Here is a 25,642-nt window from a genome sequence, read left to right on the forward strand (position 1 = left end):
CCTGGAAAACCTACAAGCTCAGCGTCATCTTTCCATATTTCTGCCTGGAAAACCTACAGAAGTTCAGCATCATAATTCCATATTTCTACCTGGAAAACCTACAAGCAAGGTATGACAGAAGAAGCCCTCACACCTTAATTGCCACCCTAAGATCAGAGCTAGGCTGCCTGGACAAGGAGGTTCTCAGTACCTTTCAAGTCATGTGGCCACTGAGGAACCAAAGCTTCCATGAATTTGTCTCCTGCCCTTTTACTTAACACCATTTTTGTATTTTTGGGCACCTGGGTCAGTCCTTGGCCGATTTCTCGTAATAACAGATCGTTCCTGCCTGAAAGGGGTTTCACAGCCCCGTGTGTGGCTGGGTCATCGCTGGATCATTTTTATCTGCTTTGAAATGGTGTCTGGCTTTCATTGTTTTCCAGCTCTTTTATCATGAATTCCCAAGGCATTTTGAAGCCCATTTCAGTGATCAGAAACAGAACATCTGAAGTACACCCGTTTTTTCCGGGAAGGAATAGATAGATTGATTGATAGGCTGATCGATCAACCCCCCCCCCCCAACCTAGTGCTTTTTAGATGTTTCAGGCTCAGCTGTTATCCCCAACCATTGGACTTGCTGGCTGAGGCTGATGGGAGCTGTAATCTGAAACATCTGCAGAGCACCATGTAGAAGTGAGAAGGTTTTACACCTGTTACTGCAGCCACTTAGATTAAATCTTTCCCCTCTTTACATCTTTTTCCCCTCCTTGAATGAGTTACAAACTTGGCTCATTACTAGTATCTCTCATTTTCCTCCCCTCGGGACGGATTAGTCAGAGGTGGATGGAAAGACGAAGCAAACGGAACAAATTATCTGGTCCTCGCCTTGCTGTAGAACAGGATGCGAGCGTGTGTGGACCAGTCAAGCAACACTCTTCCCCCGCTGAATCACTTGGTGGACCTGGTTATGGGAAGACAATTATCCTCCTGACCTCTTGTGAAGCATGGCCCATTTTTAGTGGCCTTTTTGTTGGTTGGTTGGTTTTGGCTGAAAATCTATCGCCCAATTAAAAGGAGAAGGGGAATATGTGGCTTCCTCTGCTCCCTCTTTTATGAGCCTCTCCCACCCCGGAAATGCGCTTATTTCCAGAATATATTGTTATAACCAGCATGCTTTTATTCCTGCCTTTGCGCTCTCTCTTGGCTCTGAACATGCATGCTCGTATCAGTTCTAAGGTTTATTTTGGGCAGCCTCTCGAGAGCTCCCGGATGCAATCAGCCCATTGATTTCTACTCTCTTTCCTCTAAGAAGGACAAGACACTGCACTAGTCTGTCCCTTTCCTCTGCCATTTGGTGCTCACAACATCCCTGCAAGGTTGGCTGGCCTGAGACAGCATCATCCAGGGAGAACTTCATGGCGGAGAAGGACCTGATTGTGGGTTTCTCACTCCATCCCCAGTCTGGCATCCAGCAGGTGTCTTGCACCTCAGTTCCCATCAGCCACAGCAAGCATGACCAATGGTCGGGAATGCTGGGAATTTGGGCACCAGACATTTGGAAGCAAGTGAGTTAGGGAAGGCACCTCTCCAGGCACACTGATCCCCGGCTGTCCTGCATCGGACCGGGGACACATCAAAGCCGCCAGTTCTGAATCCCCTGTCGCTGGCTCTGACGGAAAGCTCGGGCTGTCCTGGTTTTGTCAGATCCGCCCCATCTCTCGCTCTCTGGCCTGCCTGTTGGTTTGTCTTCAGGGGGCCTTAACTTGGGTTGATGCTTGTTCATGCAAGTACCTCGCAAAGGTTGAAAAATGGTTTGCAAGTCCGTGGAATCCACACAGCTCAGCAAAAGCCTGTGAAATCCGCAGCCAGGATCCCTAGTAATCCAAATCACGGGAATCCATCGTGGATTCCTCCGGCGTCCTTATGAAAAGCAAGCCCTTCGACCAGTAATTTTTCACGCTGCTTTTCGTGAAAGAGACTTCTCCTTCCCATCTTCCCTAACCGTCTCGGCGCCGGCAAGAGGTGGATACCTTCTCGTTCGCCTCCAGTGGTTATTTTGCGCACTGGTGTGCTGCAAAACTACCTGAAGTGGTTTTTTTCCAGCAATTAACCTTGTCATACCTCTTCAGTTGCGGCTCTGCCGATTGAGCAACTAACTAATCACAGGATCGTGTTGTTTACATCTTCGCTTTATTTTCGTGCTTCCATTTTCGTCCACAAATGCCTCCCTCTCGAGCTCCTTTGCAGCTCTTAGCCGAGACTCAAGAGTGGCCTTTAGCACTGCAGTTTTCTTCTTGAAATAGCAGCCGTGGGCTTAGGGTGGGGGACATAAAATGGGGTGGGGGGGCTCTTAACCCTTTCCCTACTTAGGACAGCTCTTTGTTATCTCCAGTGTTGGCATTACGGAACTTTGTCCTAGGAAAGAATGGGATTCAGACCAAGTTTTCAGAAGACATGGCCCACCGTAGATGGAGGGATCACAGTGCCATTCAACCCTGTTCATTGGCCATGCTGCCTGGGGCTGATGGGAGTGGTAGTCCAACAATATTCAGAGGGCCCCACACTTCCACCCCAAAGTGGTGAAGCTGGCCACCCCCGAGAAACTCCTCATTTCAGAGCAATAGGAAGCAGCCGGTTCTTACCCAGCCCAAAGTTCAGCGTGGAGCCAACCCCCATGAGATGCTGGGATGGTCTTGGAATGGGGATGGGCCAGTTCCAGGAGGGAAGCCTGTCTGTGGCTCCTAGTCTGGAGGGCTCCGTGCTCCGCCCAGGATAGAAACATAGAAACAGAGCGAGTCAAAAGGGGCCTCCCGGGCCATCTAGTCTGACCCCCAGCTCCAGCCGGCTCCACTCACGACATGCCCACCACGTGCATGTCCAGCCTATCCTTGAACACCCTCACCGATGGGGCCTCAACAGCCTCTTGTGGAAGCCCAGTCCACACCTCGGGGTCCCGACTGTCAGAAAGTGCTTCCTGGCATCCAAATGGAACCTTGGCTCCCTGAGCTTTGCTCTGTTGGAGCGCATCCTGCCTTCCTCTGCAGGGGAGAGCAGGTCTCTACCCACCTCTGTGTGACACCCCCTCACATACCTGCATGTCGCCAACAGATCCCCTCTGAGTCTCCTCTTTTCCAGGCTGAAGAGACCCAGTTCCCTCAGTCTCGCCTCATACCCAATCCCCTGCAAACCGGCCTCCAACCTTGTGGCCCTGCGCTGCACTGACTCCAACCTGGCTCTATCCTTCCTGTAATGAGGGGCCCAGAACTGAGCACAACACTCCATCACACTGGAGAAAGCATCACCTTGCTGTGCAGGAAAAGGCACGTGGCTGGCTTGGAATCCCCCCGCATGCACTTCTGCAAGTGCCCGAGGCCTGTTCTCCCTGCGACTGAATGCAGAGGTGACCAGCACAGCGGGGAAGCCGTAATTCCAAAAAGGACCAACACAGACACACATCGACATTAGCAGCACTGAAGTTTGTGGACTAGAAACTTGTGTTGCCTTACTGTCTAAGTCATTCTGTGCTTGAGATTGCCCATTCTGTTGGATACTGCTGAGAGCTGGGGCTGGTAGATGCACACCTAAGAAGACAGAGTGTGGGAAGACACAGCGCTCGGCATTAATAAAAGCGACACCCATCTCCTTAGAAATACTGTGGTGCCTCATCGTTCAAACGATTCTCACTTTGAACGATCCAGAGTTTGAACACTAAAGTCAAGATAAAATTACTCCAAAGTTCAAATGATGCTTCTGTGTTTGAACCACAGACGCAGTGAAGAAATGTGGTCATTGCGTAAGCGCCATCTGTGGTGCGCCCAATTTTCTTGCTGTGACACATCTCCTGAGTTACGCTTGTGCAGTACGGTAAATGCCATTTTATTACACAGTACTTATTTACATATTTTATTAATTGCTTTCAAGTTTTCATTAATACTTTTGGCATGTAGTGTTATTTTTACCTTAAATTATGTATATTTGCAGTTTAAGTTATCAAAATGGGTATTGTTTAGGGTCTGAGAACAGATTAATTCACTTTCTGTTCTTTCTTGTGGGGAAAGCTGAGTTGGACTTTGAATGATTCAGAGTGGAAACAGGCTCCTGAACCGACTTAAATTCAAAGTACAAGATTCTTTGTGATCAAGTTTCCCATGAAGAAGGTGGAATCTCTGGTATTGCCCAGCATTCCCAAGCAGTTACCTTAGACTGCAACTCACATCATCCCCAGGCAGCCTGAAGTCTGACAGGAGGACAGCTATCTCAAATTCCAAGCCAGCATTCTGCGTTTCAAATCCAGAACCTCTTTGCAAAAATCTGTTCCTTGAACTCTGAATCCGGCTCCGCTGATCTGACAGCTGAGTTCATTTTAACGGAATGACTGCAGCGAGAACAGAAAATGCCTTCATTGGTGCCTCCGGAGTTTTCCATTCGGCCATGAAGGATTCTGCTCCCATTTCCTCCCCATAGCCCGGTTCTCCTCCTCCCTTGCTCACAGCACACAGCTCAACACCCGAATCCGGCCTTTCGTAAACATCACACTTTGCATACCGGCAAATTGCTCGCAGATGCAAAGAAATCTTTTTCTCTGGAGAACAGGCGGCTTGGGATGAGATTCCATGCACAGACAAATTCTCTGATAGAAAGAGAAAAGAGATCAACCCAGAACTTTCCGGGTGGAACTGGGATTTCTGGATGACCTTTGGTTCCCCGTCATATTTCCACTCGATCCACCTGGGGCAAAAGCTTTTCTCTAAGTATTATGCTGGGAGCACCCCCCAAGGTGATGATGGGGTTCCCCAAAAGCTGCCTCTCAGCTCAGCCTCGCTGTTGCGTCGCGTCTGTGGCGCTGAAATCTCGCGCGGCTGCTGACCAGACCGCTGTGATGTGCAAAAGCATCCCAGCTGCTCTCAAACCGAGGCAACGGGCCGGGAGAGCCTCATCAAGACAAGCAGGCCCAAGAGGGCAGTGGCGTAAGAGCTGCGTGTGTTCATCCATCTGCATGCACGGAAATTTAGAAAGTGCGCCTGCAATTTAAATGGAGATGCAAGATTTCCTGACGCAGGGGGGAGACGGGGACGACGCAGCCCATGTGCCCGCTTGCTCAGCCTGTTGCGCAGGTGCTAACTGTGAGTGGACAGTGCCGAGGCCGTCTGTGAAGATACATGGCCGGCCTGCGTCAGGAGCATTTGCAGTCCAAATTCCACGAGGGAAAGGAAGGAACCCAGCGCTGACCCTGGCCCCCCTGGCCAAGTTTGGGCATGTCCTGAACCCGCGGCCTCAGGAGCTGCTGCATCTGCGCCGTGCACTTGGCTTCTCGGAGCTGCAAGCCGTGCCAGCAGCAGCGCCTCTGCCTCCTGTCCTGGGCAAGGGGACTGGAGAGGAGTTGATGCTGTTTGAGGGCATCCCTTCCTAGCACGGCTTGCCGGCTGCAAAGCAGGCTTTTCCAGGGCCCAGAGGCATCCTGGGGAAAGAAGATGGCAGGCTGGCGCCAGTGGGAAGCAGAGGAAGAAGGGGGAGAGTGGGGTGCTGGTGGTTGGCCTCCTGGGGGGGCTGGTGCTGGCTCGGCTGTGCCCCGTGCCAACGTGAGGATGGCTCCCCCAGGCAAAAGCCTTCCAAGGCGCCTCCCGTCACTGCAGCCGGGCGAGGGGCAGACGGCACCCGGCTGGCGCATCTCTCTCTCTCCCGCAGCTTTTCTCAGAGCAGCTTTCAGGGAGAGCGTTTGACTGGGGGAGGGATGCTGACCTGCCTCTCCTGGCACTCCGATCTCGTCTTCTCCCAGCCTCCGCCCCATGGCAGTGTGTCAGCCACGAGAAGTCCTTGGGAGGAGCTCCGACCGGGGGCCTCCTGGGTCTCGCTCGGCCTGGATGCACGGAGAGCTCGGAGGGAAGACTGCGGAAAGCCTTCCCGGCAGGTTTGCAGAAGGCCTTCTGGGGGACTGGGCAGCGGAAGGAAACGGGGCAAAGGGAGCCACAGGAGGGAGTGGCAGACGGCCCGGGGCCCAAGCATGCCGGCCGCTCGGGCAAAGCAGCTGGGCTCTGGCTCTCAGCAGGGCGAGGGAAGGCCGAGCGGTCAGTCCAGCTGCCTGGAGTGGGAGAAGAGCCAGCGGGAGAGAGAACCGACGCCAAGTCCTGCGTCATGCTCAGAAGTGCAGCAGGGGTTGAAATGAGGGCCAGGAATTACGGAGCACAGCATGTCTTTCCACCCCGCCTTTGCTCCCAAGCGCTCAGGTGCCGTCACGACAAGGGTGGGAGCTCTCTGGTTCCCCCTTCTTTGGCTGCATGGGAAGCAGCGACGTCACTCCAGTCCGATGATTCCAAGCTCTTCACCTCGCCACTGCCCACGAAGAATGACCTAGGGTGGCCGTGTGTCCTACTGGGTAGAGGACGGTCCTCTGTTTGCAAGGCTGCCCAGTCTAAGGAACCCGATGAAGCCGCAGCAGCCGGGCCTCGGGGTGTCCGTCAGCAGTTAGCAGCAAAACAGCAAGTAAGCGCCTGAGCCATCCGGTCACCCAGCCTGTCGCCTGCCGGTCGTCAGCAGCATAATGAGAAATCCTGCGTTCCTGGTGCGGATCCGGGAATTCTTTCTAGCTATGCATCTCTCAGGATCCGTTGGCACGTGACAGTTCGATGCAGGCCCATGCCCTCTTTTGCCATTCTCCGTGCGGATGCGGGTCCTCCTTGGTGGGACGGGCATGTCCCCAGCCTAGAACGATCTCACCTTGGAGCAAGGACAGGTGAGAGCACGTGGAGCCAGAAGGAAACCCTCCCTGGACCAGCACCTTGAAGAAGCATTTCTGGCTTTGTTCTGGGAGGTTTCCAGCGCGGGTCCTTCAGAAACAAAAGGTGTGAGTCAGCAGTTTCTGGAATGAATCTGCACTGGGCCGGGGGATCTGCTGGAGCTCGGGGGCAAGAGGTTTACCTGGGTGCTTCCGCTGACCTTGAGCCTCTGTGGGGAGAAGTGCCTTCCTGCCAAGACGAGCCGCACACTGAGGAGCAAGTGAGGGCAGCGTGTGCAAAGCCGGCAACTGGAACTCCCTGGGGTCATTTTTCTCCGAGCCACTCAGAGCCTGTTCCAGGCTGACCAGTCCCAAAAGGGGAGACCATAAAGGCTGCGATCCTATAGATGCTTCCCTGGGAATGAGTGTGGGGTATGCAGATCTGCTCAGAAGTCCCACTGAATTCAGTGAGACTTACTCGAAGTAACTGTGCAGGATGTCAGCCTTTCCCAATGCCCGTTTGTTTATTTGCTTGTTTTAAAGACCCGCAGCTCTTTGAGAAACCTGCAGTGTGCGGTCCAGTCGGGCTAAAAATAACGAACATGGCACAGGATGCAGCAGTGAAATGCCGTGGATGTGGAGAGGGTGAAAGGACTCCGGACCCCAAACTCCTCTCTCAGGCTGAAAAAGGACAGGAATGGAGGCCTAATGGACACAGATTGCCACACCTGTTGTACTGTAAGGAAGCCAGCTCTTCAGTTCGAGGAGACCCCCCCCCCCCGAAAGTCAGTTGGAGAACCTTCCTAAGATGTTGAGACCAAAAGATCAGATCTTAAAAAGAGGCAAGCTATTCATGGAAGGATGCTGACTTTAAGGTGTTGCTTCCCCCCCCCTTTTTTGCGGGGGGGGGATCCCTGGTTCCGTCCCCAGCTCAGATAGCATTGATGTGAAAGTCCCCCCATCAGAGAACCTAAAACAGCTGGAATTGGAGGTGAGCAAACATCTGCCTTCTGAAAGTGATTAGCTTTATTCGTCCCTCTTATTGCAGTGGCGGCAGCTGGTTGGTTTCATTGTGTGTCTTGAATGCTGATTTCGCCAGACAAAGAGCTCTGTGCAATCCAAAAGCTTGTGTCATTTCCCAAGGCAGCTTGCAACAAAAAACCAGGGAATTTTGATGCTAAAAATTCACAGAACCACCTTATATTTGAAACCATGGAAAAATAAGCTCATGAAATGCCACACAAGAGAATGTCATTCTAATCGGAAGCAGTAGATACAGTAATGCCTTTTTAGTGGGTTTCAGACAGGAATCTTTCTCTGTCCTACTGGAAGACATCAGAAATTGAATTCAAATCATCTACTCCATTTGTTACATTTATATCCCACCTTTTTTTCCTTTCAAGTAACTCAAGGCAGCTTATAAACACTACCAACGAGCTCAGCCCATCTCCCTAAATTTACATATTCTGATAGATCTATTTTGCTCAAACTAGCACATGATGTTGTCATGCCTGCCCCGAAAATATCAAATATTTAGAATGATCACAGGCTGTTCTGACAAAGAATCACGGTTGGTTTTCCAAGGAAAAGGTGCAAGGGAGCCTTTGATTTCTAATTATTTTTCCTGACTAAAGCCATGCTTTCTGCCCAGTACATGATGCGCCAAGTTTGGGGATTACTGCTGAGGGAAACTGCCTGAAATTAGGACATGCATCGTCTTTATGCTAGACAGTTGTTGAACTAGGAAGGTTTGCCAGGGTGGTCTTGGCCTAGCCTTCCTTACAGGGTTGTTGTGAGGATACAAAGAGACAAGGACCAAGTGTGTGGGTTTATGCTCCTGGAAAGCAAGACTGCATGTGAGTGAATTCAGATTCCATCTGTAGGGACTGGAGAAGGGTCCCTCTTGGTTTGTTTTCAAGAATGAAGTTTAATTCTTCTGATGGGATCCATGCGAAGGCAGACCGACTATTCTTTTCGTCTGCCTCTTGTCTTGGCATGACGTTCAAAGGCAGCTGAAAATTCTCTGGAAGTTATTAAAACGTGCCGTGGGACTGGCGAGTGACGCTGTGGACGTGGGGATTGGAATGCTTTGGAGAAACAACTGACACCATTAGGTGGCCGGTAGCATCTCCATCTGTGACCCTGGCCCAGCTGCAGCTTGGAAAAGGCTGGATTTCTTCTGCCACTAATCTGACTGTCACAAATTAAGCCAATGCGTTAGGAACTCTGCCTGCTTTGAGACAGAGAGCCAACTCGTAGCCTTGTCACGGTGGGGCACCATGGAAGACCAGCTCTGAATTTTGGCTCATTCCCTGAATTCTGGTTTTGCCAGATGAAGAGTTCTGTGCAATCCCGAAACTTGCATCCTCCTTCAGCAGCTGCAGGTTCCCATCACGTTTGCTTCATTATTTTCTATCCCTCTGGGTCTGAGACAAATTCATAGAGACCATGTTCTGCCTTGGTGAACCCGTCCTGATAAAGACCAGGGTCTTTGTCACCTCGCAGTAACTAGTGCAGATGCCATTCAGCAGCTGCGGTGGGCACCGTTGGGTGCAGATCCTGGCTGAGGGCAGAGAAGGAGGGGTCACCAGCACCAGGGTGCCGGACTAAGCTCATCCCAAGGCCCAAATTGGAGCGCTTGGGCCTGCAGGCGAGTGGAAGATGGAACCAGAGGGAAAAGGTGCTTTCTTCTCCCACACTTCCCTGTTTTAGCTGCTCGAAAGCTAAACAGTCGGCGGCCGGGGGAAAGGTTTGGGCCTGGGGAAGGGGTGGGCTGGGAGCCCAGGGTGCAAGTCTGCAATCGGTCGCCAGGTGAGGGTAACAGAGGAGCCCTTTCCTCTGAGCCATGCAGATTGGGACCTGTACCTAAGAGCCCAAGAACGCCCCCCCCCATGCCTTCCCTAGGGACCCCTGCCTGGGAGCACCACCACAATCCTTTCTCAGCCATTTTCCATTGTTCGGGTTGCCTCTCTGTGTTTGATTCCTTTGCAGCGTCTCTGCCTTTCTGCTTTATTATGTAAAGGGCAATAATGTTGCTTGCTTTTACTGTATGGTATTTTTTAATTATGATGTGCCACCCTGGAATCTATCTATATTGTGGGCAGCCTAGAATTTTCAAGAAAAACATAAGGCAGTGCGGCCTAGTAGTTAGAGTTCTGGGCTAAGGCATGGAAGACCTGGGTTCTGGTCCTCATTCAGACACGAAACTCCCCATGTGTTCTGGGCTGGTTGCTGTCTCTCAACCTAGCCTACCTCTCAGGATCCAGAAAGGAGATTGTACAAAGAGCCACGTTGGGCTCTTTGCAGAAAAAACAGGTTATAAAAATGATGCATAGGTAAAATAATTAGCCTGTTTAGCCCAGAAGATGCTAGCGCACACAAAGGGTGCAAAGGGAAAGAAACTCTCCCCCTTGGCTTGGCATCCGCCACCCCTAATTACGAGATTCCAGGTAGCTGTCGTGGCTAAGCCGTGTTGCTGCGTGGAAGCTGCACCGGAGTGCTGCAGGACGGAGTGCGGGAATTCAGTGTTTGCGCTGGACGGAGCGGAGCCTGCACACGTGGAGGCTCCACGGATCCTACGGCCCGTGCAGGAAGAAGCGGGAGGCTTTTCTGAGCTCGGAGGAGGCGTTTCGGGGACTTTCCGGGGGCAGAGTTACCTTCCCCCCTGCCCCAAATGCCCCTCATCTTCTGAGGCTGAGGGCACCTTCACTGAACTGTGCCCTAAAAGGATTGTCATTACATGGGAAGAACTGAGGCTGAGATGCCACGTTATGCCGGGCAAAATCTCCCAAGGCTTTCAAGGCCCTTCCATCCTCCCAATGTCCATTTCTTTAAAAAAAAAAAATCGCTAGCACAGTGGCTTGGAAGCAAACTGGCACAGGGGTTTTGAGGGTCCGAGTCTGCAAGTTGGTTGGATGCGCTGGGCGCTTGCTTCTTCCTCGTTACTTATTCCAAGCTTTCTAGGCCGTCCACTTCAAGCAGCTCGGGACAGCTTACAAGAAAAAGAAAAGAAAACAGAAAATATGAAACAAAACAAGGCATTGCATCCAAGCACAATAATAAAGCCCAGAATAAAACCAATGAAACATTAAAATACTGGGAGAATTAAAAGGTTTTCACCTGAAGCCGAAAAGAATAAAGCGACAGCGCCAGGCAAACCTCCCTGGGGAGCATGTTCCAAAGCCGGGGTGCCACCACCGAGAAGGCCCTGCTCCAGGTAGCCCCTCCCCCCGATCTCCTTCAAGGAGGGCTCCTGGAGCAGGGCCTCCGCCTCAGAGCTCAAGGGGCAGGAGGGCACACAGGGGAGAAGGCGCTCCTTCAGGTATCCCGGGCCCAAGCCGTTTACAAACAGGACTGAAATACAGCTGGTCCTTATTTCCATACTACTCGGAGTTTGCACAGATCCAGAAGCGGATGACCAAGAAAGCAACAAAGCCAGTACAACAGAGCAGCCGAAACAGGCGAACCCCCAAAGCAAGGTCAACATCTTTTCCTAGTAATTCATTCTGTTTTATAAAATAACATCATATGCGAGAGCTTATTCTAGTGAAGTGAAGGAGTCCAGATTTGCATCTTAAAAGCACCGCAAACTACCAAGCCAGGATTCCAAACCAACAGAAACGAGAACAGTTGTGGCAGAGGAACCCACCAAGTAGAAATCCGGAAGCCACGGGGCTTCTCCCAAAGATCTTGCCGGCCTGGGAGGTTCTCTCGAAAGCCGCAGCCTGCAGCCTGCTGCTGTTTTCCATTTCCTGGGGCTGCCTCTGAGCCCCGCATGTGACCTGGAGACATTCGTGGGAAGGGAAGGCTTTTGGAGGTCCCACTCGGCTTGGAGGGAATCCCGGCCGCCAGTAAGGAACATGTTGCAAAACTTAAATGAAAATTGCAGAGAGTTTTGCAACACCGGCACTGCCAGACTGGTTCAGCGGCAGCCAGAAAGACCTTCCAGCTCTGCTCTAAGGGCAGAGGGAAGGCACCCCAGTCTGTAATCTAGCCGCCATATTTGCCGCTAGCTGAAATTCCCAGCCCAGCCCTGAGGGTGGCCCTGCATAGCATGTGCAGTCACAATCCAGGCTCGAAGTTATCTATGCAAGGTAGCAATAGCCAGACTTTCCCTCGCCGGGAATGAGCGATACTGCATGAATTGCGACCCATTAAAATAGGGGCAAGAGCAGCACTGCTTGTGCTTCCCCAGCAAGGGGCAGGCTGGCGCCCTCATCTGGCCTTACAGGGGAACTGCAAGGCCCCAGCAGCTCCATCACGGGGGTGCCCTGAGTCTTCCTTTTCAGGAATTCTGGCCAGTGACAGGCAGCTCCCGGCCACCATCCCGTTGTGTGTAACCCCCCACCCTGCCGGGACAAAGGAGCCGGATGTGCAGGAATTGGGCTCGTGCAGAATCGTGCTGTCGGCTGATCTCGCGCAGTGGTTCTCAACCTTTCCTTCGCCATGGACCCCCTTTAAATACCTGTTGTGGCCACGGACCACCAAGACTTAGCTCACAATCTAAAGCACTAGACTGCGTCAAGTATCTATTTCAATTTTCTCATGAAGGGCCTTCAAATTTGGTGAGAAGGGGAAATCCGTTAATCTGTTCATGCACACAGCCCTATTCCAATATCCTTATTTCCCTGATTCCATATGAATTTCAGATAATAGCATCAACTCTCTTTTCGCTCAGATGGCCCATTGTATGGTATTTTGACATGCTTGCCTCCTGCTTTCATTCGTTCACTCATTTGCTCAACCAGATTTAACTGCAAAAAAATTAACGTTTCTTGACACCTTCATGGACGCCCTGCGACAACATCGCAGGCCCCTGGGGTCCGTGGAGCACAGGGCAAGAACCGCTGATCTCGCGCACCGGTGGCACGGGTGGGCTACCTTGCATGGAAGACCCTTCCCAGCTTTGCTCTGGCTGGCAGCGTGCACTCGCCCAGGGAACGCACCGCAGCTCACGTGACATACAGAAGGCGGGACACCTCCGTCCGAGCCCCGAGCCAGCTCGGTGGGCGGTCGAAAGCAGCCCCTGCCGCTTGCAAACTCTCTGTAGCCAAGCCTAGCGTGGGAAAGTGTGCAGCGGCCTCTCCCTGCTCTGTGACTTGGCACTTCTCCAGGGATCAACTTCCAGGGGGGAGCTCTAGTTGCAGTGTGTTTGCAGTCAAAGGCTGGCTGCTGCTGGCAGGGAGAGAGGGACCATGAGGACGGCGACAGAAAGCCCAGAGGCTGGCGTTTGGGGAGCTGATCTCTCCGCTCGAGCATGCAGCCACCCCCCGGCCGCCTCACTTCTCAGCCAGTGCAAGCGCGGCGTCACTCTTTGGCGAGGCGCTGTGACGGCACTTGGGCCTCAGCCAGGCTCCCCCAGCCCAGAGCTGAGCTCTGCCTTGGGGGGAGCCCATTGGGAGGGCCAAGGAGCGGGGGAGAGCGCAGTTGCGAAATGAGTGCTGGGCTTCATCCGCGAAGCATCTGAAGAATGCTGAAGGATGTTACTGTTTCTTGGTGCAGCTGTTCTGGGGAGGATAAAGCGATGGCGTGTCCGTGACCCAGACCTGGCATGGAAGCTGGGCCAAGAAGCCCTGATCCAGAAGAGGTCCGGACTTGCCCGGCCTGGTCCTCTGCCGGTTCGCGGTTTGCAGCTGCATCTGTCGCCTCCTTTCGGAGTGGACCTGACAATACAGCCCATTGGCCGACCAGTCTCTGTGCTGCTGTGTTGTGCTGTGAGGCTTTTGTTGGGTTGTGTCGCATCATTTTTTTAATTGTGGTACGCTGCATTTTGTGTATCATTCTTGTGAGCTGCCTTGGGGCTCCTTTCCAACAGGCAGGCAAGGTAATCACAATTTTAATGAACCTGTAACTGATCCGCTCCTCTTTCTTCGCTTTCTCTCCCTCTCTCCAAAAATGTATCCTGAATACAGGCAGTGCGGGCCACCTGGGACTTAAATGCAGTACTCATGCAGCTGGAGGCAAACACCCCAGTTATTAGAAATGCCGAAAAGCCAAGCGTGCGCTCGTTGGTTTGGTGTGGCAGCAAAATGTGGAGCGTGAAGCTGAATTCACAGTTGGGGGCATGGCTGAAACCCGGATGGATCTTGCAGCTGGGCTGCTGCATTCACACTGCAGCTCTTCCGTGGCACACTTAAGCACGGGGGGGGGGGGCGGGGGCTGCTTTACGTGTGGAGGAGGGGCAGGGCTTGCAGGGGGTGGGGGACACGCTTCCGGCTCCCCCAAATCCAAGCTCTGTCTTCCAGGCAATAACCCAGTTTGCAAGACCTTATGCATCCATCTGAAATCTGTGTATTCAGTCACCAGTTCTGAGCAAAACAAAAAAGCCTTTCTTTTGAAAGGAGAGGTTGCAAGTGCGTCCCATGCATGATTAGCCAGAAAAAAGTATTCCAAGTCCCAGCATGCTCCTTCCTGTCGGATGTTTTTTGAGCTAAACCTGGAAGGTGCAGAGTTTTACTGGTGTCCCTTGGAACAGAGCATGATCCTGCAAAGTCAGTTCCTGAACTTGTCAGGAAAAGCGCCAATTAATGTCTAGTGACACATCTTAGATTTTGCTCAGGAGCAACAGGGCAGCCAGTCTTATTCTCACCATGAGCTCTCCATTCCCTTTGGGGGGGGGGTCTCTGTTTGCTCGCAGGGATTGCTTTAAATGACTGTCACATTTCATATCAAATCACCGTTGATTCGTCTCTTCTTCCTTCCTTTCTTGGCAACGTCTGAGCTTTGGCTGTAGCGCAGGCTGCAAAGGTCTGTGGACGCTCGTGGGCTCCAGTGCTTCCCCTCTGTCACATCGTGTTAAAATGGAAATAGATCCGTTTCTGATCTTTCGTCCATAGATCTTCAAAAACTGATTGCTTTTCTGCAGCTGTCAGAACAGTGTCAAAATTGTTTGAACATGTTGCCAGCAACTCACATTTTCTGAAACTTCTGAAACCATTCTTATTTAGGGTTCCAAGGTTCTTGACTTCAGGATGTGTGGGAAGGATTTCATACATTTCTATTATAAATATTAGTTATGACAATGAAGGTGAGTCCAGATCGTTCCCTCAGCCCACCTGACATGTGATGCACAGGATTTCAGCCTCAGTCCTCCAGCCTCTAAAATGGACATAATCATGATCTAGCAGGAGGTGGGATTTTTGTGGAGAAGTGACAGCTGGAATGAAAACTGGTAACACTTCAGAATTCAGACCTTTTGCGGGGAGGGATCACAAGTGGAGTCCCTTTTGCAAGACCTCACCTGCTCTGCAAAGTAAGAGAGGTCTCCCAGACCTTGTGTGAGTGTTTCACCCCCCACCTCCCACGCTCCTGCCAATTCTGCCAGGCCCATCCGTCTCCGAGGGCCTCACCAGCGTTCAGGATACAACGCCCTGTCCAGAGTGTGCGTTTCATCCCAGAAAACGTCCCCCGCTCCCTCCTCCGGCCAACGGCCCTCCCTTGGCACCATCCACAGTTAAGAACGACCCCAGCCTGCTCTGAAGCTGGGGCAGATTCCAGTCCGCCACCACCCAGCCAGGGCAGGTGTGTTTACAAGCAGGGAGAGAGGAGCTGGATCTCCCATTAAGCCTCTGCCTGATTAAAGACTCGGCCCGTGATTCATCGGGCTGTGCGAAGACGAGGGAACGCGGAGCCGGCACTGCCAGGGGTGTGGAAGAGCAGCGGCTGCTCTCCTTCCAGCTCTTAAGGCTGCTTGGCATGAACTTCTGCCCTGTTGATGCTTCAAACCCCAGAGCTTCTGAGAGCCACTGAAAGGGAGGGAGGGAGAGATCCTGGCCTTGAAAGTCCAGTGGCTCCGTCTCTCTCACACGCACCTGTATCTTTCCATCGCGTATTGCTGGGGCACCACCTGCAAGGCGCAGCCCTCCTCTCCCCAGCATCCAAATCCGTGGCCTGCAAGCGCCTTCCTCCGCTGGCACCCAGTTCAAAGGCAGCTGATTCTTGATGGGGAAGGGCAGGGAGCCCCGCGCTCGGTCTCCGCGTACCTGCGCAGTACCTCTTGGCTTGGAGTGTTTTCCCGTACTGTAATTAGACAGTGGGGAGATTAAAGGCTCTGTTTTCATTTGATGCTCCTGGATGGATTGGGGGAGGGGGCCGGGGGAGAGAAGGATTAAAGATTTCATTTCCGCCCGTTCTCTGTTCTCTTCGTGTTATTACTACTCCATGTCCCAAGGGGTTGAGAGCGGAGTTGTTAAAAGCCAACAGGACTGGAGTTCTCCACCTGCTTAACAGGCCTGTAAATCCCATTGATTTCAGAAGGGGCCCGGATGTGTTTAGGACTGCAGCTTCGGCAGACGGTGGTGACGATGGTGACGATGGGCCTCCTGAATGAAGGCCCCTTGGGGATGGCGGTGTGGCTGGCAGCAGCAGGGGAAGAAGCAGAGGCATGGGACCTGCAACCTGACCTTGCCATGGAGGCTGCTCCAGTGTGATCCTCCTGCCAGCCATGACCCCCTCTGTGAGACTCCATTCCATTTCCCCACCGCCATCTGGCTTTCGTAACCCAGCATCAGTCCACAGTTGTGCCTGCCAAGCATGCTCAGGTGGGAGTTTCTGGCGTTTCCTTCCCCATCTCTGAGACTGTTATTTCCTCCCAAAATTTAGCACACTCCTGCAAGCCTGCTGGAGGACTTTTCTTGTATGGGAGTGATGCCATTTTGGCCTTGGAAGTACTTCCTGCCTGGGCATCAGAAATGGAGCAACTCGGCCTCAGAAAGCTGGAATGCTTGGCCATTTCGCTGCCACCCGCAAAATGGGGACCGTGCCTCACTCCCAGGAAGAAAACCAGGGTAAAGGCAGCTCCATTTCCACATGCACCGTGAGACTCCCCGCACTTCTGGCACTGTCCCATTCCTCCTGCAACTGTTTGCAGTCCCGTTCAGCGATTCCCCTGCCTTCTCTCCGTTCCGTCCAGAGCTCACGGGCAACAGCGGCTGCAAACGGGCAGCCACCCCTCTCCCTGCGTAACTTTGCGACCGCCGCTACTTCCTGGCCCAAAAGGCTGTCCTGGCAAATGTGAAACACAGTTGGCAAGGGGGGTGTCGCACAGAGCATTCCAAGCGCCTTGGGGGATTATTGCGTTATTCGTGGTATTTATATCCCATCTTTTCCTCCTGCAAGCAGCCATCCTCCATTTTATCTCAGAACCACCCTGCAGGGTAGGCTAGGCTGAGAGTCATGGACTGGCCCAAAGTAGTCCAGGGAGCTGTGTGGCCTCGGTGAGGACTAGAAGCTTGGTCTCCCATCCCCATCCAGGGCTCCAACCCTCCGCCACATGGGCTGTTGCTGCAGGGGCCTGTGTGTAATCATTAGTGTGTGTTTATTTGGGATACCGCTTGGATGAATTCTCAGGAATAAGGCGTGTAGGTAAGGCTGTGACAGTGCTGGGAAATTAGGTGCATTTCAGCAGGACAGATTCTTCTGCCTGCTTCCGATCAGGTTTTGCACAGGCTTCTGTCTCTAAGACAGGGGGTGATAAGCTCATTGAAAATAAAAGCTGGGGAAATTAGCATTAATCAGAAGCCAAACATGACGTCGTTCTGGTGTGAATTGCACAAGCAGTGCCCAGATGACAGTCGGGGCTCCCCATGCCCAGATCATGCTAGTCCAGGTGGCACAAACACGCCCACGGCACAAATTTCCTCCGGCCCTTTTTGCAAGAGGAAAAAAATGCAGACATCACGCTGCCTTCGAAATCGAAGTCCATGAGCTTGTACCAGATCCACTTAGCACCCGCCTGGCACAGGGGAAGGGGCATGAACCGGAATCCAGGAGTCGAATTGTGAAAATTCATCACGTTTTCACCTCTTTATTGATTATCTATAAGTAAATAGGATGGATGCAGGAAGGCCGCAGGTGTAGGTTCTGGTGATGAGCTTTGCAGGATCCACAGTGGACTGGCAAGGAACGCCTTCGAAGGCCGCGCCTGAAATTCTACTGCTGCAACGAAGAAAGTTCAGGATATTTATTTATTTATTTTAGACGGTTCTATGCCTCCCCCATTACAACAAAGCCTCGGGGGGGCTCACAAAGGATACATAAATACATAAATAATAACAATGTAACAAATAAAAAAATTTGTTTAAAAACCCCCGGTGCATTCTCGGCTGAAAATTTAAAATCCTATTAATCCAAATAATTCAACAATTAAAATAAGTTTTAAATAAAAAGGTCTTTGCCTGGCGCCGAAAAACAAATAACGATGGCGCCAGGCGGACCTCCCTGGGGAACACATTCCAAAAATGGGGCGCAACTGCAGAGAAGGCCCTCCTCCGGGTGCTCACCCTCCTAATCTCATTCACAGAGGGTTCCTGGAGAAGGGCATCTGTTGCTGATCTCAAGGGGCGGGAGGGCATATATGGACGCAAGCGTTCCTTTAGATATCCAGGTCCCAAGCCGTTGAGGGCTTTATAGGTCATCACCAACACCTTGAATTGGGCCCGGACTTCAACTGGGAGCCAGTGGAGCTGAGGGAGAACTGGGGTTATATGAGAACGACGCCCAGTCCCCGTCAGCAGCCTGGCAGCTCTATTCTGCACCAATTGAAGTATCCGGACTGTCTTCAAGGGCAGCCCCACGTAGAGCGCATTGCAGAAATCTAATCGGGAAGTTACCGACGCGTGTGTCACTGTCGCCAGGCAGTTGTTCTCCAAGAAGGGATGCAGCTGATATATCAGCTGAAGCTGAAGGAAGGCGCTCCTCACCACCGCCGTCACCTGAGCTTCTAGAGACAGCGCAGGGTGGAGGAGCACTTCTAAGCTGCGGACCCTGTCCCTCCGAGGGAGTGCAACCCCATTCAGGACAAGGCCCAAGTCACCTACCCAGGAGCTCGAACCACCCACCACCAGGACCTCCGTCTTGCCTGGATTGAGCCTCAGTTTATTGGCCCTCATAAAGCTGATCTGTGTGTTGCCAGGGTCTGCTTGGAGCAGGTGCGGGATCGTGGGGAAAGCGCACGTGTGCCATTCCATTCTGGGGCTGCAGACAGATTCCTAGGCTCAGCAGGCTTCCCCCGCCTGACGCCCTGCAGGTGCTTTGGGCTGGCATTTCCATCCTTCCCAGAGGGATGGCCATTGGCAAGGAGAAACGTGTTTCCCTAAACCCTTCACCGGCACAGGGAATTAATTGCTGCAGGACTCCGGGATTCTGCGACCCGTCCCTGTCTCATGACCACTGGGAGGTCCGCGTTGAGAAGGTGTTATTCAGGGAGCACGAACGGAAGGACCCGCTTCCCCACATTTGGCCTTAAGCCAGGGCAGTTGCTGGCTGCTCTTACAGAAAATTTGGAGAGGGACCCCGACGCTTCACGTATCCGTGTGCCTCTCCCGGCAGGTTAGCACTCATCCCCTCTGCCATTGCAGGGTGTGGAGCCAACTTAAGGTGACCGGTGCCTGGGAAAAGCTGGCCTGCGCATCGCCGAGCTCCTGTTTGGAGCTGTGCGGGACCGACAGCAGCTCTGCCACTTGGCTGGAGGACTGAGCGTGGCTTCCTGAAAGGCTCCTGGCTCGGATGTGCCACTTCGGAAGGGCAAGGGAACTTGCCCAGAGGGGTGTGGGTTGGGATGAGGCGGGATGCGTGTCGGATGCTCTCCCGGAGGAGGCAGGGCCCCCAGGCCTGGCTTCTTTTCCAAAGCAACGCTTTGGCCTTTGGGCACAACTGGCAGCAGCTTCCCTGGGCGGTCTAGGCAGCTGCATGACTCGCGCAGCGCTGGAGAGCTGGAGTTTCCCCTCTGTGCCTTCCGACATGCTCGTGTTGTTGCCGTGTTCCACTTCAAGCCACCGTGTTTTATTTCTTCGGTGCCCCTCAGCATTTGCATGAGCGTGGGTCAGAGAGGAGGAGGAGGAAAGATGGTGCCGGAAAGGTCAGCCATGCGGAGCGATGGCCGAACAGGGCCGAAAAGTTCCAACTCTCCTGGGTAATTCGCTTGGCTGCGTGAAATGAGCTAATTTGAGGTGACTCCTGAAAGTGGAGAACTGAGGATGTGAGATCAACCACATCCTTAAACGTGAAAAGTTTCTTATTCCACTGTGACTGGGCGCATTTCTAGAGGAGAAGTCCTGCTGGCTATGGGCTGCCTCCAATATCAGAGGCAGTATGCCTATGTACACAATGGCTGGGGAAGATGGGTGGATGAGTACTGCTACCTCATGGCCTGCTCTTAAGTTCTCTTGTAACACTCCTTTGGGTTTTGCTGTTTTACTTTTCATATTTGCTTCCTGGTGGCCTTTGGATTGGGTTCCTTATTTATGGAATACTCTCTTGCACAATCCTGGGGCCTCCAAGGCAGGAGGTTCTCAAGAGGAAGCAAAGGAATGTCAGTGCACCATGAATGGGTAGAATCCATGGCCCTATAGACACAGTGGTCCCTCAGCTGAGATGGATGATGGGACACTATCCATGCTAGGAGAACGGAGTTGGAGGTCTTTGACCAGACTCTGCTGCAACGCTGCATCCCCAGCATCACTCAAGGGGATGGACTAGATTGCTTCCGAGGCCCCGTCCCACTCTAGGAGACTGTCAGGCACACACAGCACAGCTTTCATGCCAGCCGCCAGGGGCCAGCATGATTGGAGAGCATTTGCGAACTTGCTAGGAGCACCCAGATGGCCACTGCGGAACCCAAAACCCCCAAATTCTCCACTCCTTCAAAGTAGCTGGTGCGGGGGAGGGGGGTGCCTTTGCCTCGACGCCAAAATGACATCAGGGAAGATGCCAGGCAAGCTTCCTTGGGGAAAGCATTTCAGAAGTAGGGTACAACCCCCCAAAAGGCCCTTTCCCGTGTCGTTTCTCCATCACATATCGGGTAGCTGTGCCTCATAGCCAGGATGTTACACCACGTCTCAAACCATAGAGGGGCCCTTGCTGAGGGAGGGATACGGAAACAGAAGTCCCCGCAGGGAGGATCCCAGCCTCCCCGTGGGGTCCGTGCGCACACAGGAGGTGCCCTTCACTGCCTGGTGGCTCCAGACATTTTGGACCACGGCTCTGCTCAGCCCCAGCCAGGGAGTCACCTGGAGGGGTCCCTCTCCCCTCAGGTGGACAAGGAATCCAGAAAGCAGAGGAGCCCTCCTCCCAGAGGGCCACCTTCCCTCGGGTTCTGTAGCAGGGATGGTCCTTCCCCTGGAGAAGCCGCAAGGGCTTCTCAGGTTCTGCTGCTGCTGCTCCTCATTTTGAGGGCTGGGTGGCCAACCGCGGGGCTCTTCCCAGGCCAGGAAGTGCTGCCAGCCGCTCCCTCCTCACGCTTCGTCCCGCTTTCCCCACAGTGCTTCTCCGAGAAGAGGTGTCCCAGCTGCAAGAGGAGGTCCACTTGCTCCGACAGATGAAGGACATGCTCACGAAAGACCTGGAGGAGACTCACGGCGGCAAGTCCACCGAAATCCTGTCCGCCACCGAGCTCAAAGTCCAGCTGGCCCAGAAGGAGCAAGAACTCGCAAGAGCCAAAGAAGCGCTCCAAGGTAAGAGCTGAGCAAGGGCGTGGCGGGACCCGGCCCGGCCTCGTGGTTGGTTTGCTCCCGAACCTGGAAGATCTCCTGTTTCGGGGGACCTTCTGTGCGTCTCGTGCTGCATTCGTGCCCTGCTCCTCCTCTGCTGCCCTCGCTGCCCACTGGCCTCACTGGCCTTCGCTGCCCTTTCATCCGACTGCCTGAGCCAACCTGTGCCGTTGCGACTGCTCTGGAATGTCGTGAATACAACCCTGGGGGAATCCCTCCGGCGGCGTGATTAACCATCAGCGCTGGCCGAGGAAGGCAAGCAGAGTGAGGGCAGCAAAGAGGAAGCAAGGCGGCCCCCAAGGAGGCAGCGCCGGGGCTGTGGGAAGGCTCCAGGGAGCACTGAGGCTGCGGAAAAGCCGATCTGGGGTGCCTCCAGGTGAGAATTCCATGGCCCGAGCCCCCTGATGCATTCACAGAACGTTACGGGGCTCCAGATGCCGTTGTCTTCCCATCCTAACCCTTCCGCCACTTCCTCTGGCCTTTTCCTTACTGTGGAAAGTCCATGAAGGATGAAGAGACGGAAGAGCCGCACGGGATGTCCCGACCGTGTGTTCTGGGTGTTTTTTTCTGCCAGCCTTGTCCGCTGCCTCTCTTAGCTCAGAGACAGGACAGCTGGCCCTCTGTCACTTGCTGGAGCATGGCCGTTGGCCAGGGATGATGGCAGTCGTAGTACATTTTGAAGTGCGCCACGGCAGTCTTATTAGAGAGGTGAAAAATTGGGGCGGTGATGTTCGTCCGTATCAAGAAGCGAGTTTTCCTCTCCTCCGTGGGCAGATGATTTGTTCAGGCCAAAGGGTCTTGTTTCTGTATTCAGGGCTTGGCATGGGCAGAGGGGGCACCGTGCCGTTGCCGGGAGAATTCAGGGCACACGCCGGCTGCCCTGAGGGTGGTCGCCGTGCTCTGGGAGCGCGGAAAGTCTGCAGGGGTCTCAGCAGAAGGCACCGGTGTTGAGTCCCCAGAGCCTGCCTCTGCTGTACCACAGGTCCAACCAGGGTCAGGATCCGTCCCTCCAAGCATCTGTGGGCTCCCTCTGGTGCTCAGCCCTCTTGCACAGTGCGCAAAGGCGAAAGCGAGAACCCCAGTTGTGCGACCAGCAACTTCCTTCTGCTGCGGCCGCGGTGGCGCAAGAGGCAGCGGCAGCTCCCATGGAAGAGGGTGGCAGCTCACACAGGGGGCAGCTCCCCGGCGAGCCCCCGCAAGTCGGCCTTTCCTGGGCGCTGGCTGCAGCCGCCCAAAGGGGTGCTGCTCACACAGAGCAGCGTGTGGGGCCTGAATCCTGGCGAGCACCCCCTGAACGCCGGGCACCCCAGCGGGAGCTTGGAGCCCCAGCTGCTGCAAAAGGGACCGGCGTCCAGGGGGCTGAGCCCAGGGGATCTGCTGGACGCCTGTCCACAGATGGATTCCTCGCACTCCTCCCGTGGCCTGCCGGCGGCCCTGCCCCGCCTGAGCGGCTGATGGCGCGCAGCACCTGGTAGAGGCATCCTGCAGGTGAGAGGAAGGGCAGAAGGAGCGGCCGCTGGGCAGGTGCTCCGTGTCCTGCTGGGAATCAGAGCCTTCGCCTCAGCAGAGGCAGAGGGTGTCCAGAGGCTAAGGGGTGCCTTTGAAGTAGCCTTTGCCAAGCCTGCTGCTTCAGTGATGCTGGACTACAACTCCCAGCATGCTCTCGCCAGCCAGACTGGCCCTGGCAGGGCTTCTTGATCCGTCCCGTGCTGCTTTGCAATGGTGCAAGGAAGGAAGCAAGGAAGGAAGCAGGGATCCTCTTCTCTAATGAACTAGACATTCGGCGTGGCTGCGGTTTCCTCACAGCCGCGCTGGGCCGGCCGGCCGGCCAGATTGCATCCATCCATCCCAATTACCCGCCGAGGAAGGCGGCTCCGAGCGAAACTTGCTGGCAGCGGGAGACTCTAAATAAAGGCTCCCCACGCCCACCAAACCGCACGTAGGTTTCACTCGTCTGGTGCCTTTCCAGAAGTTGCAGCGAGAGGCCGTCAAACGCCTTTAGCCTCAAGCATTGTGGATGCGCCGGGTGCCTCGCATGCAGGCGGGAGCGAGAAGGGGCGGGAGACGCATGGCGGCGCAGCGCTGAGAGGGCCGCTGTCGGGGGGGGGCAGCTGAGTGCGGCAGGAGCAAGCGAGCCCAGGGCCTGCGGGTCGGTGGGGCGAGGGTGCATACAGGAACTGCGGCCGTGGGGAGAGAAGGTGCGGACTGTGAGATGGGGAGGGCGCATTCATTCCACCCCACCGCAGTTTCCCTTTAATGTCCCAAGTCTGCATTCTGGGGGAAGCATCTAAGTTTCATGCAGCTGTTGGTAACTTCTTACTGAAGGTCTTGCTGGAGGTTGTTTGGCCAGCGCGTGCGCTGGGAAAGAAGGAGGCTGCGCAGTTTGTCTCTGCCGGGTCTGCGCCCAAAAGTTTTCCTGCTTCCTGTCACGGGGAGCATAGAAACATAGAAACAGAGCGAGTCAGAAGGGGTCCCCCAGGCCATCTAGTCTGACCCCCGGCTCCAGCCTGGAAGGTTGTGGTTCACTATTGCATGTGTGCAGGGTGCATGAAAGAACGCAGGTTAGCACCTGGCAGGTGGCGCATGAAGGGGCAAAAGATAGCTGGCTGGCCGTGGAAAAGTTGCCCATGCATCCAGCTCATTCTTACGACAGTGTGACTGCCCTGGAAATTTATTCTCCGTTGCTAAACAAGCGCCATCCATTCTGTGCTCTGTGTTGCACCAGTTTTATACCTGAACGGGTGACAGGCACACGATCCTCTACCCGCCCCTCTTCCCCCAACTTGCCCAGGAAGGTCTCCGCCTTCAGCTCAGCACAGCTCGCCACTTTGGTGAAGCCACACGTGCCCGGTCAGCTCAAAGGACGGTCTGTCCACCACTCCTTGCTCTGCCCAAGCGGCAAGCTGCGGTTACGCAGAAGCAGACGGGGCCCCGTCCAGGCTCGTCCCTGCAGCCGCATCCCTTCGGGGTGGCCTTCAAGCCTGGAGCAATCTCGATTTGCAGAGCATTTCGTGATGTGGCGGAGCATCTCCCAGACCACCTGCCGTTGAAGAGTTTGGTCTGCAAAGGCTTGTCTTTCCCCACCCCTAAAACTCCCCAGAGGCCTGAGGGAACCAATTTAGAAACCTTCCGCAGGGGAAGCGTTCTCTTTCTGGAGCATTTAATAATGATAATGACACTTCACAATTCCCAGCCTGATTACTGGTCCAGCTGAGATGGGCGTGCATTTTTCCAGCAGTGCTCACAAACCGTGCCTTACAATGCCCCGGCCTAAAACGGGTGGGCAGCCCAAAGGGCGGGGGGACAATTCACCAAATTTCTGCAAGGAGAAACATTCTGCAGCAGTCGGCCAGTGTTGGGCTCACCGTGGACCCTGCGGGCACACAGCCTGTTGGGTTTCCTGGACTTCGCTTGCTGTACTTCAGGTACTTCGCTGACACTTTAAGGAAAGCGTGTGCCCCTGCGTTTGCGGGAGTGGGGGAAAGGCGGGCAGATGTTGCCAGCAAAAATTATTGGAGAGTAAGGACAGAAAATGCTGAAGAGTGGCCTACTTTTGCTAGAAGAACTTTGAAACGAGTGCAAGAGCTCAGAAACTCTTCCAGGAAGGAAATGCCTTCCGAGAAATTCTGACTCGGCTCTGCCCTCCTCCGAGGGTGGAAGATTGTGCAGCTACAGGCACCGTTCTCCCGCGGAACATGGGTACTTGTCTGACTGCACCTCAAAGGCTGTGATGGTGCTTCTCCCCTCTCAGCACGAGCTCAGCAACATGGGCCAGGTGGTTAGTAACAGACATGAATGCTCACTTGGAGGTGTACTATGTACTTTGACGCATATTGTTCATCGCTAAAGCTTCCAAACCCACAAAAATTGCTGAGATGCTACTTTCCTGAGCCCCTGAAACTACAGAGTTCTGTTCTAGAAGGAGCTTAATTTATAACGATGTGCATGCAAAGTAGGTTTAATCAGGCTGCCTCAGAGAGCCATGGAAACACGTTTCTGGTGAGGGTTTTGATCGCAGGTTTACTGTAATGCAAATAATATGGTAAGCGCCTAGCCTTCCCCTTCGGGCTCAGGGCAGGGGTGGGGGATGCTTCACATAATGTGGGGAGGAGTGAAAGCAGAGCCGTGCGGAAGACTTGTGTGGAAACAAGCCACTGAGCTGGGAGTCGGTCGGACTGAATTCGGCAGCTGCGCTGGGGTGTTGCTAGACCCGGGCCACCCCAGAGCCTGTTCCTCAGAACCCAAGGGACTGTCAGTGCCAATGGGAGGGTTTTTTCTGCAGCCCAATTGCCGTGAAGGGGGCAATTTTCAAGGGGGGTCCCAGCTGCAGGGGCCAAATAATAGAACACCCAATCCCCTGTCCCCAAAAGAAACCCATTGTAGGGTTCGAGCACAATCCTATGTGTGGGTAAACCAAAAAAGGTCCTAGATGTGGGACTTTTCTCTTCCTAAATATGCATAGAAT

The 25,642-nt window shown here is 53.9% G+C and overlaps 1 protein-coding gene across 1 annotated transcript in view; it reads left to right on the top strand.

The window, feature by feature from the left end:
• The window catches only part of KAZN (kazrin, periplakin interacting protein), a 204,437-nt gene that overhangs the window by 143,257 nt on the left and 35,538 nt on the right, over positions 1–25,642 (top strand). The window contains exon 3 of the mRNA XM_044452366.1: positions 20,950–21,141. Within this exon, the coding sequence (XP_044308301.1) occupies positions 20,950–21,141 (192 nt within the window). The remainder of the gene's footprint in view (positions 1–20,949; positions 21,142–25,642) is intronic.

The sequence above is a fragment of the Varanus komodoensis genome, unplaced genomic scaffold (assembly GCF_004798865.1).
Source record: "Varanus komodoensis strain SLA01 unplaced genomic scaffold, ASM479886v1 scaffold71, whole genome shotgun sequence".
Lineage (NCBI taxonomy): Eukaryota > Metazoa > Chordata > Lepidosauria > Squamata > Varanidae > Varanus > Varanus komodoensis.